This window comes from Colius striatus, chromosome 7, assembly GCF_028858725.1.
Source record: "Colius striatus isolate bColStr4 chromosome 7, bColStr4.1.hap1, whole genome shotgun sequence".
In the NCBI taxonomy this organism is placed as follows: domain Eukaryota; kingdom Metazoa; phylum Chordata; class Aves; order Coliiformes; family Coliidae; genus Colius; species Colius striatus.
This window is the reverse complement of record NC_084765.1, coordinates 7,978,433-8,003,201: the sequence shown is the minus strand read 5'-3', so window position 1 is coordinate 8,003,201 and position 24,769 is coordinate 7,978,433. Positions and strand designations below refer to the sequence as shown.

At 35.7% G+C, this 24,769-nt stretch overlaps 1 protein-coding gene across 3 annotated transcripts in view; it reads right to left on the bottom strand.

Annotated features, from left to right (window-relative positions):
* Nucleotides 1-1,365: 1,365 nt before the first annotated feature.
* The window catches only part of QSER1 (glutamine and serine rich 1), a 38,438-nt gene continuing 15,034 nt past the window's right edge, over nt 1,366-24,769 (bottom strand). Inside the window, exons 3-13 of one of the 3 annotated variants that reach the window (XM_061999721.1) lie at nt 23,772-23,936; nt 16,773-20,459; nt 13,570-13,865; nt 12,075-12,191; nt 11,379-11,512; nt 9,242-9,453; nt 7,635-7,772; nt 6,264-6,361; nt 4,074-4,229; nt 2,853-2,948; nt 1,366-2,274 (exon numbers count right to left, since the gene is read on the bottom strand). In XM_061999721.1, coding sequence (XP_061855705.1) covers nt 2,134-2,274; nt 2,853-2,948; nt 4,074-4,229; nt 6,264-6,361; nt 7,635-7,772; nt 9,242-9,453; nt 11,379-11,512; nt 12,075-12,191; nt 13,570-13,865; nt 16,773-20,459; nt 23,772-23,936 — 5,240 coding nt within the window. In that variant the 3' untranslated portion in view covers nt 1,366-2,133. Of the gene's footprint in view, nt 2,275-2,852; nt 2,949-4,073; nt 4,230-6,263; nt 6,362-7,634; nt 7,773-8,393; nt 8,634-9,241; nt 9,454-11,378; nt 11,513-12,074; nt 12,192-13,569; nt 13,866-16,772; nt 20,460-22,521; nt 22,547-23,771; nt 23,937-24,769 lie in introns of those variants that run through there. The other 2 variants (XM_061999720.1, XM_061999722.1) reach the window with 2 other exon arrangements.

Below are 24,769 nucleotides of genomic sequence, written 5' to 3'. Positions count from 1 at the left end.
TATCTCGAGTGTGCATATTTACACTACAATAATTTTAGTTGACAGCTATCAATGTTGGTATCTTTGCTGTTTGGTTTCACCACATACACTCTAGCTCCTATCAGATTCAATGCAGTATGACTGAAACAACAGCAACTCTTCAATCCTGTGGCTACCCTTCTTTTCACCATGAAAATGAATTAGCTTTGTGATTGTTTCAACAACCTGCATATTCCTCCTAAGCCAAAACAGAAACCCATCTTGCCCTCCTTGATTATAGTAGACACAGCAGTAGCACAACACAACTATTAACATGACAGTGCCCTCCCTTTTTAAAGCAAAACCTCGATGAAAAGGCTTTCAAAAAGGCAAGGACACTACCCAGTTCTGTTCATTGTAGTCTGCATATCAATTTTAAAAGAGAATTATTGCTTTTAAAAGATGAAAAGCTTTGGAAATATGGTAAAACATCCTACAAGGTTCTAAAACTAATCAGCTAAAATTCTGTACATACTTTAATAGTCAAACCTCTATTTGATTACTCAAGATCAAATAATTTCCTTTTCACATCTATTTATTAAACTCTTTATAATTCTACGGTCTAATGAATATTTAACAACTAAATACAACCAAAATTGATAATGGGGAAAAAAGGTCACATGGCAATGAATATTATTTCATTTGGCCAATGAATAGTGAACCCTGCTTTCTTGGCTGAAATTAAGGCACTAGGTGGCAATGAAAGGATAAAGGAATGATTTTTTTTTCCTACATTATCTGCAAAAAAACCAACATGACTATTTTTTAGGACGCCAGTAGAGTACAAATCTATTCTGAATGACTGAGTAAGGCATTCTGTTGGCAAATTTAAAGAAAATGTTCTCCTGATTAGAGCCTATTACATTCATTGTCTGAGTGTGACTAGTGGCACTACTGATAACAAAATGGAGGGAGCAAAAAAGCTACAAAGATCTCCAAAGACTTGAAAGGCACCAAAAAGAGAACAGCTCTGCAACTGCCAGTTCTACAAACAATTATGTAAGCTGTGTTTAACACTGCATATACTCTATTCAATCATCAGTTTTTGTTGGCGAAGATAAAGTATGGTAGCTCTTCATTTAAACTCTCAGTTAATCAAGTGCTAGTTTAGTAGGAAATTTATTTTCACATATCAGAAAATAATTGCAGTGTCTAACACAACTACATTTAAATCAAAACTAGTCTAATATGCATTACTCTGGTTAACACTGAAGCAAACCTGTATAAACAAGAGTTACCTCGAGATATATAGTTTACAATATGAAATCAACATATAAATGAATAGGATTTACTGAAAACAATGGAAAATGTATTACAAAGATACATGAAACAATTTTAACCACAATATTTTCTCTGTGAAAAATACAACTATTAGTGAGATAAAATGTACAATTGATTTTTTTTTTTCCAAAAGAAAAAAAACCCCACAGTATAAAGGAAAATATTTTTTTCTTCAAAAGAGGGAAAATAGTTAAGGTCTTTCATTACAATATAATTTGACACAAAAAGCAGTCATAGGATTGCACCAACTCCATGTTCAGTCACCTGAACATGACAATAGTAAAAGGAGTCCGTAAAGCATAATGACATTTCTGGATTTTATGATGGCAATATACGTATGCAGAAACTGATGTCACTCCAGCTCTGTTGACAAAATGTACAAAACTCTAAATTTGGTGGCCAGACACGTAAAAATCAGTTCACCTCAATGCTGAATTTTCTGTTGCTTAGTCCAGGATGAAAAATCTGAAGTATATTAAGTGTTACCTTCTTAGCAATAAAGAAAAAAGTATATGTAGTGCATGCTTTATCACTTGTCAAAAACATTTCTGAAAATAAAACTAAGTTATCCAATAGTTTACAAAATAGAAAATAATTCTTCAGGTTAAAAACATGGTTAGGTTTATGTTTAGTTCCATCTTCAAGGGACTGATTTCCTTGGCAGCATAATTTCTCCTTAGCAAGAGCCAAGGCATGAAGTTCCGTGAAGAGAAATAAAAAGGCTACAAACAAGAAAGCAGTCTGGCATTGTAAAGAAATCAGAGCCTCTCTCTGAGCTTTCTGTTCCATCATGTTAGTGCTGTAGAAGAATGTGAGATTTGGGATATATTTTTGTTATGCACATTTCTGCTGGACATGATTCAAAAGTTCACCAAACTTCTCAAAAAGATCCTCCACCCATTTTATATTTTTCATGCACAGCTGCACAATCTCTTCCTGTCCTAGATCTCCACTCTTCTTCTGAACAGAAGAAATCTATATAAAAGAGAGAGAAGGGAGATGTATACACATGTACCATGTTAGGCTGCCAGCACTTCACAAGTTTTGTTTTTATAATATTTTGCAGTTAAATATGAACCTACTTTGGAAGAAAAGATTAAAGCTTTAAAAACAAGGGAACAAAATGCATTTCTTAACAACTGAGACCTCAACTCTTGTATTTTTGCTACCTGGAATATTACCAGAAAGGATCTGTAGGAAAAAAAAAAATCAAAAGATTGGGCATTCTAAGACAAAAACTAGCTTGTAGATCTGAGACGTTACTGATAGAATTTGTGTTGTTTATTTTGGATAACAGTGAAGACAGCTTACCTGCCCCCGAGGGAAACAGAAACCATGTAAGCCTCATATCTGAATGTTCTGCTCAGCAGTGCCCATTAGGGGCAACATATGTGCTCAGCAGACCCTTTTCTTTGCCAGAAGAACTAATACTAAAATAGGAGGCCTCAATTAGTACTCATTTACCAAGAATAGAACAATTCTTCTAGTTGGACCATTCCCTCAATAATTTCTCTCAATAAAAGTTAAAGTATCTCAAAGAGAACAATACTTACCTCTTCTTTACATGTTAGATATATGTGATATTTGTAATGATGGAGTGAGTGATACAAAGAATACAGCTGTATTTTTTCTGGATCTACGGTAAATTCCTGAGAAAAGAACAGTTATTTTAAATAAATACATGACACAGATATAGTAATTTTCTTCTGTAAACAAACTGGTTTTCAACAATTCAGAAATGAAGTACTTAATTAAAATAATTGCTTGGACATATTTTGGTACACAGTAATTTATATTACATCACAGTTTCCATTTTCCCTACAAAGCCATTTTATCAAAGGCAGGTTTAAGAGTGCTTTCACTCCTGCCAAACTCACTGCAAGTCTACAACAGGCAAGATACTCCTTTTCTTCAGAACTACTGCAAGAATTACCAAAGCTTAACTATTTTTCTACCAGACTTTCTACATTACTTTCTAATTTAAAAGAGAGTTAAAAATCTAAGATACATAGCTTCATTCTGTCATTGGAAATGAGGATAGGAGCAATAAAGAACTACATATTTTAGAAGTGTTATCTAGTCTCAGTTTTTAGAGTATTCATTTTTGATTTATAAGTCACTGTATCATTTACATTTTGCAGCAAGTTTAAGTTATCATTACAAGCTACACAGTGATTTTACCACAATTGCAACAGCAAAGGCAAAATGCTGCTGCTTCAGCAACAGTCCAGGAGGCTGACTGCTACAGAGAAATAGGATCTGAAGTTCAGTCCTTGTTTTGGTGGTGACAGAAGCAGACTCTAGCAGAGCTCTGCTGTTTGGCATGCTACGGCAGGCAAGAAGCACAGCAACAGTGGAGCTCACCTCTCCCTTCCCACCCAACTACACCTACCACCTGCTGCCTGTATCAGGCAATCTGCATATTACTACATTTCAGCATCTTACAGTCTTGAGTAGTTGCTACAGAAGACTTCCTGTTAATTTAAACAGGAAATCCCATTTGGGTCTAAACACAGAATTTAATTATGAATTAGTTTATTATATTTTGTATCCCTACCAAATATAACTGTGTTTCATAGATAAGTTAAAACAATGATTTAACATACTGCTGTAAATGTTAAGTTTTTAACATTCACTTGTTAAAGCACCCCACTAACAAACTATGTTTTGATAAATATTCCCCAAAATCTAATACATGAAGTAGTATTTAAAGTAAATGTGGTTATCATATTAAAAGTCAGATGGTGGCAGCAATAAACCCTCTGAACACTCACCTGTGCTAATTTAGTAGCTGATTTAGAAGCCCTCAGTGTTTTCTTGTTGTAAGCTTTACCATTCATTTTGATCTTAGACACAGATGTTCCTCCTCCACTTTTTGTCTTAGAATCCCGAGTGACCACTGTCAGTTCAGGAAAGTTTTCCAAAGCATTCTTTAAACAGAGCACATAAAAGAAAAAAAAAAAAAAGAAAAAAGAAAAAAAAAGAATTAGGACAAATTCAAGAATGGTTGGCCACCTAGACTGCTGATAAACTGGCCATTTTTCTTGAAAAGTTAGAGTGCAGTCTCTTATAAAACGATTTAATCTTCCCCAAAGACCTGATAAAAGGTCTTCATCAGATCAAGCAACCATATGCACTTTGACCAACTATTCCTAACTACCATAAATTTTCTAGACATGAAGGTCCTTTTATTGTATCTTAGTTTATCACTTTCATTCTTTCATTAGAAACTAGAGGAAAAAAAAGGCTCCACTAGGCATTTTTTACCGTCTAAAATGCTTTCCATTCAATTTCTATCCAAGAATCTCTGAGTTACTTGGAAATGCCCAAGTACTTAATGCCTAGTCAGGCATAGGAAGTCTGTGAATTGTAGTAGACATTGAATGTCTAAATATCTTCATAGGTCTTGTCCCAGCTTTTGTACAATACAAATTATTGCATCTTATCCTATCTGTAAGGTGGAAAAGCACTGTGAAGTAGATGGCTGGTTCAAAAAAGCCCAAGTTTTTAAAGACATCAACTCATGGGAGTGAACTGCATTTCTTCTAGCTTCAGTTCTGTTATTTGCATGAATAAATTTGTACATAATTTTGTTGTACAAATACAGCATTACATTAGCAGTTGTTTTGAAACAGTTATAACTGTTATGTTATACAGTCTGGTTCTGAACAAAATATTTAGAGTTAAATGAATATACATCTTTGCATTATACTCCAGTAGAAGTGAAAAAAAAACAGGCATACAGAAAAATGAATCCATGCTGGAGCTTCAGGATCTAATTTGGACTATTGGGTTAAAATACAGAATTGACTACATTTTCGTATTTTCTTTTAACAAGCCGTACTAGAATTCAACAACCTCCCCTGCCCGTAATTTCTTAGCATCAGTCATTTTTCACTTCATACAAAAGTCCTTTCAGTAAAAAGCTAAAAAATCTACCGCAGAGATAGCTGCACAGTGGCAGCAGTAACCTTGGCCAGCTAACTTGTTCATACACAATATGCACTGCAATGCTTTCAAATTGGAACAACAACTTCAACAATTTTAAATTATCTAGTTTTTCTATTCACTCCAGTAGCTTTCCTGAAAGTTTTGAGTTTCAAGAGGCTTTGGTTAATAGGAATTCTCCAGAGGAAGGCAGAACAGTTTACATGGCCAGAGCACTGACCTAAACCAGACAATTCTGAGTTGGAATGAAGAGAATACTAGTAAACTCCACATCTTAAAAGAGCACATGGTAATTGTTTCCAAATTCAACTTACACATTTCAGATAAGTTGCTTCATTTATCCAGCTTTAATTAAAGCAATGCTAATATTTTATATTTTTGTTTATAAAAAACCCATAATCAAAAGGATGAGATAAACTGTTAGAATGTTACAGGCAAAACTACCAGACACTGACTGCTAATTTCAGTGTATGATTTGGTTTGTAATACAGTGCTAAAATATCCCATATTAACTGTATTCAGTGGGGAAAAGAAAACAAAACTCGTTCAATTCATCCATGGTTTTTGATACAGTTATAAACTATTGGTTTTCAACTACTCTGTCCATGTTCATTACTTTAAAGAAGTTCAGATGTCTGCTCCACAGCATAGCTACTTCATGTAAAAGTTTACTAAGATTTTCAGGCAATACAATCACTTAACCAAAGACGCTATAAGGACAGGAAACAGATTTGCTTTTGGCAAATTTGAGAAAGTGAAAAGAGAAAATGCTTAAGAATGAACCAGAACACATGGGGAGTAAAACTAGAACTTTACCTTTGCAGCATAGACTCCTCCATCACACAATGTTCTCCAAATGCCACATACAAGCACTGAATTTATAGCATCTCTTTCAAATCCATATTCACTTCTGTTACAAATTTGCCTTCTGGGTTTTAAGTTGTGCCTGCATGGTATGCATTCAATGACTTACTCGTAATATTACTTCAAAAATCCCAGAATTTAAAAGAGAATACCTTGAAAGTATGATCCAATCGTAATTTGGAAAGCAGCCTTTTCCTATTGTCATTCAGCATACCATCAATTTTTCTCATGTGGGGCAAAAGTAGCTCATCTGAAAGACATTAAAAAAATCTTAGTAGTTGATTATTAAGAGACACAGAGTAATGTGATTCCCATTCAATCTGTAGTTCAACTTCTTAACACAAAATGTGGAAGTTTGCACAAACTCATCTTAAATGTGACAAAACTCTCTTTTTTGGATCAGTCTGCTAAACTGGTCTAGATATTATGCAGTTTAATTGCCAACTGCAATCCTGCTCCTTCCTTGACTTCTTTGTTGAAAGGAAGAAAAATTAAGGTAGAGCAACACAGCACAAATCTTACAGATAACTTCAAACCATTTCCTAGATAAACCTCTTTCTGTGCAATACAGCTAGCAGTTTTATAAGACAAGTTTGTGTTTATGACATTCACCATTCCATAATACAGGAGATGACCCTGCTGGCATTTATAACAAAAGAAATTCAGAATATTGCTTATGGATAAAAGTTATCTGATAAACCACTGGAAATTGCACAATATGCCTTTGACATAGGCATGTGGCCATGAATGAAAATTTACAGTTTGGTATGAGATCTCTTATTTGTAAAGTCAATTTCTTTGCTTTTGGTGAGACTTACTGACATGCATTGATGCACAATCAGAGCAAACCAGGAAAGGTAGTCTAGAAAATAGTTTTTTTAAACACAGGTGAAAACAATATAGTATAAAGCAACACTTTGCAACTAAATAATATGAGAATTGATTACTCTTTTGGGACCTTTATTTTTACACTTGAGTGTTTTGCCAACTTTTGAAAAATAAAACAGTTTTGACTTTTATCTTGGAGTCCACTATGGTAGATAAGTCTGAACATTTTCTCCTCAAAGAAAAAGTGGAATACAGTTGTCTTTGATTGGAATTTTAGGATTTCAGAGTCTGAAAATTAGAACTTTTAAAAACAGCAAGAATAATGTAGTTATATTTATACAATTACTTCTTCATAAGAAAGTAAGCACATACTTGAGACACTGTAATTTGACGTAAGTGTTTGCTAAGACTTTAAAATACAGCATCAGCAGAAACAAAGCTCAGTTCTGACATTCATAGCACAAGTACATGGTAACAAAGCAGACAAAATACTATTTCCAAATTACTTTGATTATTCAAAAAAGACAGTGAAAAAATACACATATTCAGACACGTAATTTGTGTTCTTCAGATGTGGACACACAGCTACAAGTTTGGCAGTGTGGGGTTTGTTTGTTTGTTTTTAAATACATTTGCTTTACTGATTAACAACCTTAAAATCTAATAGAAATGTACAAATGTTAAACATACTGTACCATTGCTCTTTTCCAAGGCCTGCATTGTGTCTGGATCCAAGGCAATGCTAACAAGCAACTCCATGTAGCTCTTAAAAGTCTCTTTCATAGCTCTTGTGTTCAAAAAACGAGTAACAAGGGGAGCTGGAGGTGCAAGCTCTGAAAATTAATCAGAATATGATTATTTTGTTTCCTTCAATATCCTGTAAATATTTGTGGTTTTCAAAACTGAAGGCTTCTCTCTTAACACACAAGTGACCCCTACTGGTATCCCACAAGATTAAAACTAAATATAAACAAAGAATACTCAAACTACTTGGATGCCAAAACCAGGTACAAAAATTAGGTACAGGTATTGTTGTAGATGAACATCTAGAGACAAGGGATAATGCGTCAGTTAAGTGAAGTGGCCTACATGCAAGTTTAAAGCTATCTAACAGAAAAATGTTGGAATGTACTGATGTCCCTAAGGAGTCTGCATACCATCAGAGTCAAACCCACCTAACCCTCCAACTCAAAAAACATGTAAACCAAATTTTACCAGTAAAGCAATGTAGGCACATTTGTATATATTCCGAGGAAGCTTATTTTTTCCACAGACAGCAACTTTAAACGTGCATATGGAGTAGTCAACTAGTACTAGTAAGCATTCTGGAGCTTTTTAGAGGCTCCATGTAAGATACCGATATTTGGCAGTAATTTAGCTAGCAAGGCTGTTACTTCCTCAGATATCCACATTTCTACGAATGACTGTGATCAGCAGGTTACTTGAGATTTTTAAATGTGAGTAGTTGTATGTATTCATAGTTTGCTTGAAAATAAGTATTTCAAAGGTGCTGCCCTCAGCAGAAGCACTATTCCAGTACACCAACCCTAGCTTTAGCTACAGTTAAAAGTCACCGAGGCCAACATGCTCTGGAAATGCAGCAGTACAAATCATGGGCATTGCACAGCTTAACTTCATACATATATGATATAAACAACTGCAAAATGCATTTGGTATCTGCTACCACAGGTAATCTGTAAAAAAAAAAAAAAAAATGTACACTTCAAAAACTGCTTTCTGTTCTGGAGAATTACTGCAAGCATCACATCTTAATGTTCTAAGACATCAAGAATGTCTTAACAGCAAATCTGCTCAGCAGGCTGCATTTGAACAGCTGGCATTTTAAGAAGCAATGAAGCAGCCAAAACTCAACTGCTTTTTCTCCTTGGGTTTTGAAAAAACAGTAACATCTGAATGCTCCCCCCATTTGCCTGCAGACAGGCACTGCAGGAATGCTGTTTTAGATACAACATGGAGTTGCAATGGAAAATTAATGAAGAATTCTATTCTTGAGATGTATTTGAAAATCAAATCAGTTCCCCCTCCTACAGTTACACCCATCTTATAAAGCAAGTAGTAAAAGCATCTGATAAACTACATGTGAGAATTGAGTTGCCCGTATTTGCTCATACACAAGTAAGTTAATAGTTTGAAGAAATCCATTTTGCGTGGTACTATCAGACTTAAATTTTTTTTCTGAGGCTAGTAAAGAAAATTATGTGAGATGAGCAGTGTATTTTTGTAATATGATTTTCAGTTAAGTTCAAATAGGACTAGATGCTTACAATAGTATCTCACTCACCATCTTCATCACTCTGGGCTTCAGGTGAAGAATCAGACTGGGAAGACGAAAATTCTTCTTTCCACTTTTTCCTTTTCTTTGGCGGTGGTTCAGCCTTTACCTTTGGCTGTTTAGCTTTGGGTTTCACAGAAGAGACTTTAGTTGCTATTGGTTTTGGTGTTGGTGGATCAGGGGTTTTATTGTTGCTACTACTAGGTTTGCAATGAACAGTCCTGCAATAATGTGAAGATGATCTTTATGAAAACAATTACCACAGGAGCTTTGGCACTAATAAAAGTTTTATACTTAACCAGTATATATTCCTCACAGACTATTTTTACTTATTTCATTGTCACATGTAACTAGGAATTAGGTCATATACACTACTATATTTTTCCATATAATGCTTAAGAATTATTCTCAACTACTTATGATTAAATAATATTGCAAATTTGTTACTAGATAAACAGACATAGAAAATTTAATTTGCCCAATATTAGCAAAATTTATGAGCTATAATAGATTGGAGCTAATATTGATATTTTAATGAAAAAATCAGACTTGACCAACTTGAACAAATATTAATAATCAATGAGATTCATTGACAAAGTGAATTTGGGATACTGTATCCATACACAGATGAGAGAGAATATGATCCAGGAACATTGAGAATAATTCTAGTCACCTGTCAGAGATGAAGATTTAAAACCAAAATGTAGACTAGAATGATTAGAGGAATGGATGAGGAAGTTGAAAGATCTTGATTAATCCAGTTTAGTGAAACCAAGACAGAGATGAAATCTGACTGCTCTCCAGAAATACATCATACAGTAAAAACATGAGGGAAAGGCAGCAATAAAGGTCAAAAACGGTACTGAAAGAAGAGCATACAGATACAAGCTAATCATAATCATGTTTTGTTAAAAGACAGGATTGTTTCAGAACACTTAAGGAACAGGTTGTGGAACAGTTTTAAGTAGGTTATGATTATTTTATAAAATCGATTATCTGATGGCATTGGTTTGGGACCAAACTAGACTTAAAAACACAGTCATTTCTAGAATGAGGAGCACTGATTTTTTTCTTTACTATTTACTAATGTCTGATAATTTGCCTAAATTACAGTTCTTGAAGCTCCATAGAGAGAGAAAGCCTTCGGAGGCCATCGAAGTTACAAGAAGGTAAAATAAACTAAGCATTAAAGTGTGACAGTTTGTACAATACAGAATCTGCCATCTTTTCCAAAAGCACCATCAAAGGTCAACACAAAATGCAATAGCAAAACCCTTAAAAAAGTGAATTACAGTGAAAACCTTATCAGAAAGAAGGTGACATGAAATCTCAGAGAAAGCCAAAGTACCTGTGTGAGATAAACTTTTTTTCGTAACATTTTGCAGGATCAATAGGATATTTACTAGAACAATTGAAATCTGAGTACATCTGCCCTATATTCTTTACACAGCTCTCCAGAATGACAGATTTGTTTGGGTTTTAAACCACCATCATAGATAAATAAAAGTAATACTACTGGAATTACTGATTTTAATGCCTGGATAGATGTTACATGATATGACTCAAAGTGATAAGGCTTTTTAGGGTGAGGTGAGAGGGGTTGGGCAGGTGTAATAAGAAATGCAAAATACCCTCAGTGTGCAAGGACATACTAAAGAAGCAAAACCATGCTTGCAACAAACAATTTAAGCAATGAACTTTTGTTTTTAAATTAACTTTCCAGGATTGAGAATAAAGCAGAGTTTCTAGCACACTGAAACAGGATGGTCATTAAAACAGTCCAGTAAAACCTACTTAACCTAAGTCCACAGGACAGGAGAAAACAACACACACACACAAATGAAAAGCATTACATCTGTAAGCTTCTACCCTTATTTTGAGTAACATGGCAGAAGATGACAGAAGGAAATCACATGTGGAGCCCTAACATATCCAAAGTTAATGATTATAGCAATCCACAGATTCAAAGTGGCGAAGTCTTGATATGGCAGTAATTAATATCTCATTTTTTCAAGAAAAACACACAGTTCTCAGTTTCCAAAACAAATTCACATAAGCCCAAGTTATGAGTCTTGTGTATTAAAATAGATGCATTCTTAATGTGAAATCAATATAGCAACATGAAAAGGAAACTGAAATAAAATACCTTGCTGACTGTACAGGCTTGCTTCGTGGTCTTTTTGAACATACTCTGACATATTCCTTTTTGTTTGCATTTTCAATGAACTTCACATACACACGTTTGTATTTTGTTTTTGCATCCCCGAAATACCCAAGGTACTAAAAAAAGATAAATACACAAGTGTTTCTAAGCAAAATTATTCAGTTCAACAACTGAGAATTTAAATACTAAAGAAAAAAAGACAGTTTAAACCCACTTTGTTTACATACAAAGATGAGTCATTCTACAGCATTTGTAATCTCCCAAAAGTTCTCAAATGGATTTCCATGTAATACTTAAAGTATGAAAATATGGTGAGAGGTACTTTGGCCTTAATTTTCTCCCTTAATTTAATCATCCCTATGTGTTGCCTGGCAAATGGCTACCTGTTGAAACTCTATCCTATCTGTATCCTTCCCATTGTGGAAAGCAGTTGGTTTACAAGCCTGATTCCACTTACTTCAGACTGGTTGTGAAAACTTGTTCTGTTATGCAGAGTGAATGATACCAAATAGCCCAAGCTGGAAAGCAACAAATCAACCTGTGAAATTAAGAAATCTTTTTTTTTTGTCCCTCAAGGTTGCTTGCAGAGAACCTATGCAAGAATCACATTTTTGTTTCCTAGACATCCATTAGGAAAATCGTTCCCATAAGACTTCATAAGGAATTTTTAAGACTCACACTGTTAGTAGCAGCAAACTCTCTCTGTCCATCTCGCACTTCAGGAACAAACTTTTGCAATAAAGCCTTCTGTACTTTCCAAATAGCTGGAGGTTCTTTTCCTGTTTGTAATGCAACCTGTAAGAACATAAAATTATCTACTAAAAGTCATGCCTGTTTTTCTCCCAGAAGTGTGTTTGTGCACTGTATTTCTTGAGCAAGTTACAATCATAATGCTAAGTACTAATTTTACTTCTGCAGTGCTGAAGTACTATCCAATAGCTCTGCCGATGGTGTGATGTGGACTGTGCAACTAAGCTACAGAACTTTGGGTTCTAAAACAATATAATATTTTTCCGATCTTTCATTCTTTTGCTCTGTGAAATATTTTCTCAAACAAAAATGCAAGAATCACTACAAGTAGTAAAAAGTCTGCAGGTCCTTAGAGATTGTGTAGCAGAAGTCCAGGCACATTATAGCATGACATTTGCACTAACGTCAAGAGAGAGTTTGGTACAAATCAGTGAAACAGATTTTACACTTTCTGTTTAACTTAATAATTAAAAGAAAAAATAAAGAGTTTGAGTTGATTTTCTTCGTGTAGTTTGAGAAGTAAACTATGTTAAGAACAAATCTGAAATTCTTAGCTGTAATAACAATTCTCTATAACTCTTACATGTAATCTACTAACTCAAAAAGCTCTCTTTTTGGAAAAAAATCAAGAAGTGGTTCCTTTCTCATGTCTGTTTAAATAAATAAAGTAAATAACGTTTAAAGTTGAAAGTATAACATATCTTAATCAGTTTTATAAGTGACAATGGAATATTTAAAAATTGGTAACACATATATGACAAAGCTACGTTAATTCATTTAAAACTTAAGCTCAAGAGGATAAACACATAGATAAGCAATAAAAATATTAAAAATGAATGGTAGAATATTGCTGTCTGTGATAGCAACAAGAGGAAAGGTGGAGAACCGGTAAGACTAAAACAAAACAAGATAACACTCCCATGTGAAGAGCTGCACTGGTTGCTTATGGAAGCCATTTCTTACGGAAGAGCAAGCAGAATCTCTTCCACAAAAGAAGAAAAGACAATCCCAAGTCTTCTGCAAAAGTCCAAAAGTCTTTCCTCAACACTTTACACTTGAAAGTCAACTGCTATTTTAAGGGAGGGGAAAAATAAAAAGGTAGGGGGAGGAGAGTAAAAAGTCTGCCCAAAAATTATGGGCTTTAATATTAAAAAAGGTAATTCTAAGTTGTAACAGAGGTTACAGCACACAGAATTACTTTATTGTGTATGTAGCATAAAATGGGTCATGTACATAGGAACATATTCATAACCAGCACCAGAAAGGCACAGTTAAGACATCTTGGCATCTGCCAGAAAATATTAGAATAGAAAAAGAAACTCATCTGCAGCCTTTCCCTTTTTTGTAGGTTGTTGATACTAAATTCATATGCAGCAGTTCTTGTGATTTTTTTTTCTTTTTTCACAGTAAATATTTGTATTACCTTTAGTGTCTCTATATCTTCAATCTTCACTACAAATTCATCACGTTCTCTGTACATGCCCTCTCCTCCACTGTCCGTATTCTCCTCATCAGTACATCCTTCTATTGCAATAGTTGCCTGTATTTTTGCCAATTGGTCTGAAGTCACAGTGTCCTGTTGAGTTACTTTTAAGGGGTCAGCTGGATTCGTTTTCTCCTGCACGCTGATTACAGGAGCAGTTGTCTGTTGAGATTCTTGCCTTATTACAGCAGTAGCAGCAGTGGCAGCAGCAGTAACAGCTGCCACTTTTTCAGCTTCTGAAGGAAAAAAGTAAATCCAAATTTACGTAAATTATCAAGGATTAGCAAAGTAAAACAGGAACTAGATTTAATTTTTTTTCTACTGCAGTACATATTAAAAACAACTATTCTAGGAAAAAACACCTGTTCTAAGAGTTAAAATAGAAGCATCGTTTTAGCCACAACCTAACCTTGAAGAAAATCAAAGTATTGTAGCTAGCAGACCTCTGTATTAAACTCCTGCATCTGTTAGCATGTAGAAATAACAAAGATGAATGCTTTAGAAAACAATTTGATATGTTACAGGCATGATCAACAGGAAATACTGTTATACTTTGTGTGAATAAGAAAATACAACAGTAAAGGTTACAGCACTGAATCTTGTTTCCAATCTGCTGGTAAGTACATTCTTTTAAAATTGGTTTAAAGAAAGAGAAATATACGTGAAATATGTAAATAGCTGGTATATGACTTTTGGACATTTATTATTTATAACTCGTGATAGCATGACTCAAGTTCCAGGTTAAAACTTTGGCAATATCCTAATGAGTTTTAATATTAACAGAGGTGAGCAGTGAGAACTGATGAAACAAAACAAAGATGGAAAGAACATTCTTCTCCTCTACGCCAAAGAGCCAAAGAGAACTCCCACCTTTCAGAATTATTATTCTTTCCCACCTGAAAAAAATTAGAATCCTTTTTAGACAACATTTTATACTCTTATACATATCACTTTTAACACTGACTTGCTGATGTAAAAGAAAGAAAGTTACCTTAGCAATAGGATAATTACTAATGTCACTTAGGAAACTGGCTTCAAACTTAAGGCAACCATTGTACAGTTTTGTTACAATCACTGTTAATTGTTGACTTTTTCACTTGAAATAGAAAGAGGACAACATGACAGATATTTTTGTAAAAGTGATTAAAAACAAATTATTTAAATGTCAAATTCATGTGTCAATACACAAGCTGTACACCAGATATAGGAATATTTATTAAATTAAATCAGTAACATTGCTATCCAGAAGAATGTATTTCATGGCATATATCATATCATGTTATTGCAAAGACATACTTCTTTGTTCAGTGAAAAGCTTTGACAGCTTTAATTAGACAGAGCATTATTGGTTCCCCATGTACATTTACACATTCTTCAGAACAGCAGATAAAATGCACATATGCTACTTAATACTACGAGCAAAAGACTGTGTTTTAGTATTTGTCTTCCTATACTTATGTACAAAAACAGACAGAAGAGGGCATTACTAGAAAATCTCCAAAATGCTAGCAACCAAAAAAGAAGTTATTAAGCTTCTTGTATAATTTACAGTTTTGTATACAACAAAACAGGAAGGTGAATTCAAGAAATTCGTGGTATAAATACTACATCTTTATGATCAATAAGGACACTACAGTAACATTATAAAGGAAACCACTGCAAACAAAACACTAATGGAAATGCTCACCCAACAAAAAAACCCTTTGAAATATTTCTTTAGGAAGCTGTACACAGAACATGGCTTATTAAAATCAACAAGGTTCATCAAGAGGTTCACACTGTGGCACTGTGCACATTTTGCTTTCTGGGAAAAAAACCCCACTGCTTTCTTGTTTAAAATACATGTATCAACAGCAAGACACGTGAGGAACTTAATCTTCTGTAACAGTCTTTCCAAAAGGCATGAACTTCATTTAATATAAATATCCATATAAGAAAGCAGAAGAGTAAAGATGATGAAGTATTGTTTAGCATATTATTCTGCAACCTTTTCCTGGTTATTTTAGGTCTGAATATTACAATTTAAGTTCAACTGTGCAATGTGTTTTCCAGTAAATTATGTCACTTCCAGAGATAAGAAAAAAAATTCCTCTCTCCTTTAATCTAAAAAGAAAAAAGTCTTCACTCTGCCTGTAGGTTATGGATCCCGAAAGACAGTTTAAGAAATGTTTCATTTTTTCCCTGGGATTATTTTGGAAGTTAATGGTACTTCTCTTGCATTAGTACAGTTATGTAATTTGCTGAATAATTTTAATTGCTTACCAAAGAAAACAAACTTCACTGAAAAGGTTTATCTAGGCCAAAATATGCTGTATGTTGAAAACACTTCAAAACAAACCGGTATCAGTTAAAAGCTATGAATACCAGAGTATGGCAAACATGAACACAAGTAAAACTGACATGTGTGTGGAAAATTAACAACTACTGTGATGAGTTGTTGCTGCCTACTCCTCCCTGCCCAAAGCAACCCTTTCAAGATTTTGTTCTTTTGCTAGCAACGTATCACCACAGAGCTACAACACTCCTGATCAACATGGCTGAAATCCAAGCCAAATGACTCCCATCTTGGGCAAGACTAGCCAAACCGCTGCTCTGTTTGTTGACAAGTGAAAATTCTTATAAACATATTCTGTACAACTGTATCATCACAAAAAGTGCATGTGTACCTCTACCTAGGAAGAACGCAAGGTCTCCTGATGCTAATTATTAGTATGTTCTCACGATACAATTTTTTTAAGAATGGATTTAAATCCTCTAACATCACATTTTTTGAATTTTCAGGATAAAATCATGTTCAGCACTCTAAGCTAGAGAAGAAAAGCATAGACCTGTTATTCCAATTCTGAACTAAAGTAACTTTCTGGGATAAGAAGTGTCCTGTATAAGAAGCATGAAAAAGTTTACCTAAACATTTTCTAATTGGGGAAAACACTAGTTTAGTTCACAGTGAACAAAGGTTTTGAAAGGAATTCTTAAAATTGTCTATGATTAAAATTAAAAAAAAAAAATCAATCTGATTAAAATTTTTAAAAAATCAATCAAAACCTTTACATGAATAGAACTAAAATGATTTTTTTTTCCTCTGTCATGTACAGAAATTTCCGTCAACACGTGCTTGCTGTTACTTGTAGTAACTGTTTTACCTGATTTATTCTTTCTATCAGATGTGTCATCCAGGGCTGACAATGCAGTCGAGATGCTCTTCTGAAGATCAGGGTTACCCCCCACAGAATCATCTTCATCAGAAGAAAATGAAGGCAATGTTTCTAAATTTTTCTTAAGTTCTTCATCTACTTTTTTGGTTGGACTTTCTCCACTAACCTCAGCAGCTATAGGTGGTGGTGGTGGTTGAGGCCTTGCAGTGGGCTGTAGGCAAGGGGTGCGAACTATCTGGGTAACTGGCCTCCTAGTCCTGTTTGGCGTTCGTACAGCTGGAGCTGAAAACTGTTGCCGAGGCCCAGACTTTAGAAAGTCTAAAAAAGATGCGATAAAGCCTGTTTTGACTTCAGGCTGTTTTTCTTCAACTTCTTTAATTTTTTGCCTCATTCTTTCCTGATGCTGGTAAGTATCATAACAACTTTCAGAAACAGATGACAGACATGAATCGTTTCCTCTTGAATTTTGACGCTTACACTGTCCACTTCTTTTTGCCTGTTTCTGAATTGCACTGTCATCTTCTGCAGCATTTTTGTTTAGGCTTTTTCCTTTGCTTTTTTTCTTCTGAAGGTTCCCTTGAGTTAAATCTTGGCATTCCTCTTCAGTTCTACTAATAGTACCATCTCCACTTTGGGGCACAGTTAAAGGCTGCAATGGACCCTTTGACCGGTTACCTGCTACTGTACCATCATCACCACCCATATTAAAATCATTCTCTGAAACAGCACTTTCTTCACTTAGACTCTTACTGCTTGAAACAAATTCTGTGTCTCTTGCAATCAGTGTACCATCAGTAGAAGGATCATTATCTTCTTCACATTCATGACTAATGCTGGATTGTTTCTTAATGAGAACAGACTCTTGCTCTTCTTGACCGGGGCCAAGGGTGGGAGAAGTCATTCTTGTTGATACATTTTGATTAGATGAATCAATATGCTGTTGATCAAGGTTCACAGTTTTTGTCTGTATTGTTGACACCGGTGTAAGATTTATAGTAATTTGGCCTCCATTCAGAGAAATATTACTTACACCTGCTGGCTTTCCAACTACAGTAGGTGAGGCACTGAAACCAGAAGACACATGTCTTACATCCATTGATCTGAAGTGCGGTTTAGACTCTTCGCTATTTTCAACAGACCGGATTTCCTCTTCATTAGAAGCTGATTTGGCAAAGTCAGATGGTGTCACTCCACAGGCTGCTGCTGTTGCTGCTAAAATGTCATCTACATTGGATAACATATTTCTGTCATCACTGAGAAGCATAGATTCTGGGAAACATATTGAACTGAGAGAGACAAACTGATTTTTTGAATCATGTTGATTTGTCTGAGGAAAATGATCTTTTGTTGTCAAATGTTGCTGTAGTGGTTTTGAGGGCTCTGAAATGTCCATTTTCATTACTTCTGAATTCTGAGTATGCAGCTGTTGCTGAGAATGACCTCCATTACTTTGAATAATATGACCATCCATCTGAAGGAATGGATGTGTCACCTGTTGAGGACTCTGTATTCTTTGCACTTGAGGTGATGCCTTTGCTTGCCCTAAACTCGACTGCAGTATTGATTGATGCAGAATCTGCAAGTCACAGGCTGACTCTAGAAGTACCTGTGCACTGGGCAAACACAGCTGGTGACCGTGTCTTAAAGCATGAGGTTGAACCTGTGATGGTGTACTAATGACTTGGCCTTGCTGTTCTTGAGATTTACTGTCATGTACCTTATGCATAAGACAATGTTGCTGGTTTAGTTCTTTAGCACTCACAGTTACTTGTGTAGTTTGCATTAAATTAGTTGTCTTTTTTACATCATGGCTTAGGCTAGTGATGTGTCCAATATGTTGGGAAAGCTGTTCCACAGAATTGACCGTTCTCTCATCTTTTTTTGTTCCTTGAAGAGTAAGTCCAACAACTTGATCTTCAAGACGAGAGTTACTTCGGATTACACTTTGAGAGTATCTGTCATCTGCTTTTGAGACCCTATAGGATGCATCCTGAGCATTGATTTCCTCATCGGTTAGCCTTTGAGCGGAAGATTCAAGAGTAACTTGCTGCTGCAACGCCTGCATATCTTGCATTGATAATTCATCCTCTTGTTTTGACGAGGCATACAAATTAGAGTCAGACTTCCTTTTAACATATGACTTTGTTTCCAAGGAAGGCCTGCTGTTCTGCAGTGTCTGTGAATGAGCTGGGGATGCAAAAGGAGACTGTACAGATGGCAAAAACTTTTGAGACTGAGGAGAGGAGGCTTCTTGTGACTGAGAGTTCTGAGAAGAATGTAGAGAAATATAGCTCTGATTAGGACTTGAGGCTGGAAGAGTTTGTATCCGAGGAGAGGCATTGAAGGAAAGAGAAGGTGATGTTAATGTTAAAGATTGCCCTGAAGAATAGCTTTCTGAAGGACTAACAGCTGATAAAACTTGTGATTGAGATGAAAAACTAACTTGGGATTGGCTAACTGGAGATAAACCCTGAGAGTGACTAGAAGTGTAGCTCTGAGATTGGCTGACTGAAGAAAGTTCCCTTGTTTGCCCAGAGTAGTTCTCGTTAGGAACTGAAGTTAACACCTGTTCCTCTGAGGAGTAACTTAGAGTTTGACTATCAGAAGTAATAGTTTGCGATTGCCCAGAAAAAGTCAACGTTTTATACAATGAGGGCAGCTTTTCAACCTTGCTGGATGAGAAATCCTGTGAGTGACTGACAGGTGGCATGTTCTGAGCCTGCGATGAAACATAGTTTTGAGACTGGCTGACTGACAAGAGGCTTGGAAGCTGTGCTGTAGAATAGATCTGTGCTTGGCCTGTAATGACAGAACTCTGGTTTTGTGCAGTTTTGGCATAGCTTTGTGTCTGCACAGTGGGAGCTACACTTTGAGGTTTGGGGGTCTTCACTGACCTTGGAGGCTGCTTCGTGGTACAGTTTTTCACTTTTGCTGGGGAAGCAGATGGAAAACCAGGTGATGGAATTGCAGATGTGTACGACTGAGCGAGTTCCACTGTGACTTGAGAAGTCTTCTGCTGTAGTCCTCCATTACTCACCTGAGTAACATCTCCAACTGGGCTGCAGGATAATGCCAAGTGCCTAGATGTATCCTGAAAATTAACTCCACTTGTACTCGTTAAATAGCTGTGTAAGGAATGCTGGGAAACAGTCAGTTGAGCCTGAACAGATTGACTACTTGAAGGCCGCTGATGGTGTTTAATAACACTACATTCTCGCTGAAGTGCTCTGTCGATAGAAACAGTGGAACCAGTAAAGACAGATGTGCTATATGCCTGAGAAACCTGCTGAGCTCCTCCAAGGGTTGAAGGCAACAAACTAAATTGAGGTTGCAAAAGATGGGGTGCAGATTCTTGAGCAGAACGATATGTTGATGACTGAGGTGGTATACTGGTACTTAAAACAGAACTGCCCAGGCGCTCAAATGTCAAAGCAGTTGGAACAGTGCCCTGCGATGTTTTAATCTGTAATAACGGATCATGGGTAGTTACAAGACCATTAGATGTAGCACTGAAAGTAGTATCTTGAAGAGTAAGTGAAGGAGTAGTAGCAAAGTTTCTACCGCTGAAAGTGTTGGGATGCTGACATGCTGATAAAGCAGATGTTGGTGGAAATGTTCCAGAGGTTGGCAAAGCTCCAGTAACAAATAGTTCTGTGGCTGTTGAGGAATGCATACCTGGAAAAAAACAAAAACAAAACAAGAAGGGAAAAAGAGCATAAGGGAGCTTTACAAGTTACAACACTGCATTTCTGTAACTCATTTAACTAGTAAGATCTTAGAGCATTTACAAATATAAACTTCTTTAGATTCCCCACCCTTTTCAACAAAAACCTATAAAAGGAGGCACTTATTGGGTGTAATTTTCAAAGTGGAAATGCAGGTTTTGAAGAATTCCAAATTCTATACCTACAGTGAATTGCCGAGGGGAAAAAACTCACATCCTTAAGATGCAAACTGTAGATTAAAAAAAATGTACAAGATTAATTCTGCTTTGAAAATGAAGACTGTTTATTAGTTTTTACTTCAGTTTCAAAAGAAGTTTGTAGTAGAGGACAACTAACCAAAAGCCCTGGACACCTCTAATATAAAGTAAAAAGGCAAAAATACATCTTACCAACCATAATACATATACAGTTAAAGGAGCAATTCCATCTCCCTCATTTACTCTCACCAGTACTTTTATAACTCACTTTCTATTAAACATTTCAGAGCTTACAGTCTAATAGCTAAGGGCCTATACATTCCACAATGTATGTTTCTTAAAGGAGGGCTCTGACTTTCAATACAAGGAATAAACATTATTTTGTATGCTTTCTAAAGTGAGAGTCCAAAATATCCTCAGACAGTAACTATCTGCACAATGCAACAGCTACTATCTGACTGTAAGATATAACATTACTCATTTGCATCCAGACATTGGTATGACATTCTGGCTTAAATATGACTTCTTAACAGAATATTCTACTCCAACTGAAAGAAGAGTGTGAAATTCCCTTGCAAGCTTTGAGGTTTTACAGCAGTGACCCATATCGTTGAGTGCTTTTTCTCTCTGTAGTTGGTGAAATTTGCATATTATTTCCAAATTCCATCAACAAAAGCAAAGGCAGTAAATTTTTTCTCAGAGAGACTTAAACTTCTTGTAAAGGAATTTGTAAAAGAATCAGTCTTCACTGGGAAATTTACAAGGGTATGCAAAGCAGAAAAAAATTAAATCACTGCTGTAATTTGATCTTTTTCAGTTCTTCTTGGATACTTAAAACAGCTTTTAGCTTCAGGTCATTTAAGGATAAATTAAAAATCAGTAAATAAAGTTTGTGTTGAGACAAATACTTCAGTAAAAAACCCATCAATTTTCAGTTTAAAATATATTAAGTCCTTTTAAACTGATTGTAACTTAATCATACAACTGCTTTGGAAGTTTCAGATGAAGCTGCGAAAGAAAGTCTTTGTTTCTCCCTTTCAGTTCAAGACAAACTGATATGAAGAGATGTGATACTGAAAGAATGCCAAGGGATTTTTCATTAGTCAACAATAAGGCCTTTCTGAATAGGAATGCAAAAGCAGTGTTTTTATGTTGTTTTCTATTTTCCTATTCTAAAAAACTGCAACGTCACATACAACAAAAACTTTTACCTATCCCTACCACTGACAGAAAAGTAGGGGCCATCCAGAAGCAACAAAGAAGGGGAAGATTTTACACCTATTTTAACTGCACATGTTAATTTCTCACTTAACCTGTATTTTTCTCTTCTCTTCCATTAATTAAAGCCCTTCTTACAATGCAAGTAGTTTCTTAGACAAGAGCCAGTCACAGAAACACTATAATGGCAGAACTGCTGGGTTTTATTTTTGTTGAGGAGCAGACAAGAGGTATGGCAATGGTAGCAGTTTGTGTGTAAAGACATCCCCCAGTACCTTAAGAAGTCAGAAAACTTATAACACATCCCACATATCAAAGGGAGACTTGGTAGGAAAATATAACAAACACACTGTTCTTCTTTTCTCCCCAAAATCAGCAGTTGCAGAATTTGGAAAAAAAAATGAAGTAAAAAAACCTTTCTAAAGAAAGGTCACCTTCAAGGGCGAAGAGCATTTGTTTTCTCTCATTAAAAAAAAGTCTGTAGGAGACAAAGCTCTCAAAAGACACTTGGGAGGATTGAGGGATACAGAAAAGCAGCAAAAGTATTAAAGGACAACAGAAAGTTCAGAGAACTGGTAATATTGAAAATGGGCTTACTGATGAGTTCTTAGTAATGAGTACTGAGAAGTCTCTCAATCACTGGTACCAACATCAAACCCGACCCACATTCTTCATAATTCACTGTTAGGCAGGCTGCAATGGAGAAAATGCTAGGACGAAGAGAAAAAAAGATTTCTTCCCAGCTGACAATCTGATGTGAGGATGGGTCATCACAACTCTAAACACCACTGATTTATATTAAGACTTTTGGCAAACAGAGCGCATCTTCACTTGTGCTCTCATACATCTGCTTTTGTCCATAATGAACAAAAAGCTATATTCTCTTTTCTCAAGTTTTTGGAGTAGCTCATCATGGAATGCAGCTGCACGTTACACTTAACGGAACAAGTGCAAACTGTCCACAAAACGATTGTTCAACTCTTCCCTCTTCCTACCTTATGTACTCCTCTGTAAATCAGAACCAGTGATCGTACAGCTGCACTGAGACACAGATCAGCTTGCTGATAACAGTGAAAAATCATCCCACCAAAGGAAAAAAAAAAGCACCCAAACGTTTTCTGACACATCAGTGAATAGATCTGATTCATGCACAGCTGCATAATCACTACTTAAGATTAACCAGAACTTGAAGCTACCCACAGATGCAGTAGCAACATTTATCTTGGTGTGGCTGTCTATAGCAAGCTCAAAATATGCAAAGTTTCCTGTTCTGCACAGAAGGCTTGACAGATGGGGGACGTTTATAGAACGCAGTCAGTCTGCCAAAAAAGATGGTTTTTTTTTTTTTTAATTTGTAAATTAGATCACTTCTTTCCATGCAACATGCCCCTCAGACCTTCTTTTTGAGAACACCTTGCTCATTACTTCCATATACAAAAGTGCTAAATTATCCATGGACTTTAAGCAGTCATATCACACAAGAAAAACTATGACAGGAATAGAGTTTGAGAATGAGAGATCTGCTAGGGTGTATAAGTAGTCTATCTGAATATGCTTATGGCATTAGTGAGGCTAATTCCAAACAAAGACAGAACAAATTTGACTTGACAGAATAAAATCCTATACATTTAAATTCCTTCTAAACAACTAAGAGCGTCTGCTTATATAATTCTTCTCCTAATACAGTAGCTCTACTTACATGGTATCATTGATTTTGAGAACTTTAAGTACCGAGATGGAAGAGAGGTAAAAGACCTTTTCAGTTAATCATGACATTTTTGTTTCAAATTCTACGAAACACTCAATATAAACATCACAAAACTTTTATTTCAAGAGAGATTTTTCACCTGTCTGCCAGGAAGGAGCCCTGAATTGTGGTAAAAGGGTAGATCCTGAAGAGACTGCCTGAGCAGTACGAGACTCAATAGTAGAGAGAAAATTCATAACTGAAGAAGTTTCCTTAGTGTTACTTCCAGCACTGTGCACGCTGGTATCAAATATTCCTGAAAGACCTAGATGAGGGTGGAGGAAAGTGAAACAAAACAGACAATTCAGATAAACAAGAAGCTCAATCAAATAACAGAGATATTCAGAGTTCACTAAAAATAACCTATGAAACATTAGCAATATTATTGAAGTACATTGATTTTTCAGTGTTTAACTGTTTTACAGTGTTGAAACTGTAAACTGGATCTTGAGTGTACATTTTAAAATCTATTATAAAATGTATGTTAAATATGATGCTTATAAACAACACTTAGCTACAACGATAAAATTCTACCTTCATCTGAAGATTCACATCCATTGTTTAAACATCCAGAACTACTTTTAAAATGGGTCCAACTTTTTTGTATGAACCTCTTTCCCCTTTGGGCAACTCGTAACAGTTGGACTTCTGTATAGGAGGACTGGCACAAGAAAAGGGGTTGGTTGCATTCCCTATTGCTCACACATTTCAATGGCAGAGGGCTTAATGGAAAGCACCAGAGAGATCCAGAGTTTTGAGAACTAAGATTATGTCTGCACCTGAAACAATCCCTGCAGTTCTGGTCCTCTACTATCCTGACCAAGGACCTGGCCAAGAGACTGCAGATACCAGGTAGCCCATAAGCTCAAATATATTCCCTTAGAAACTGGTTGCAAACAAGTGTGAAGAGGTCTCCCTGACATGGAGATAGGGTATTATCAGGATCACAGACGGGCTGCAATGCAGCTTAACACAGCCTAACCTGATACTTCCTTTAAAGTGTATTTAGCTTTCCCTCAGCACTATGTTTTAGTTTGCACACCTAAATGCTAGCAACAGCGTGTTCCAACTTGCATTAGTTTTGCTATTTGCTTTAGT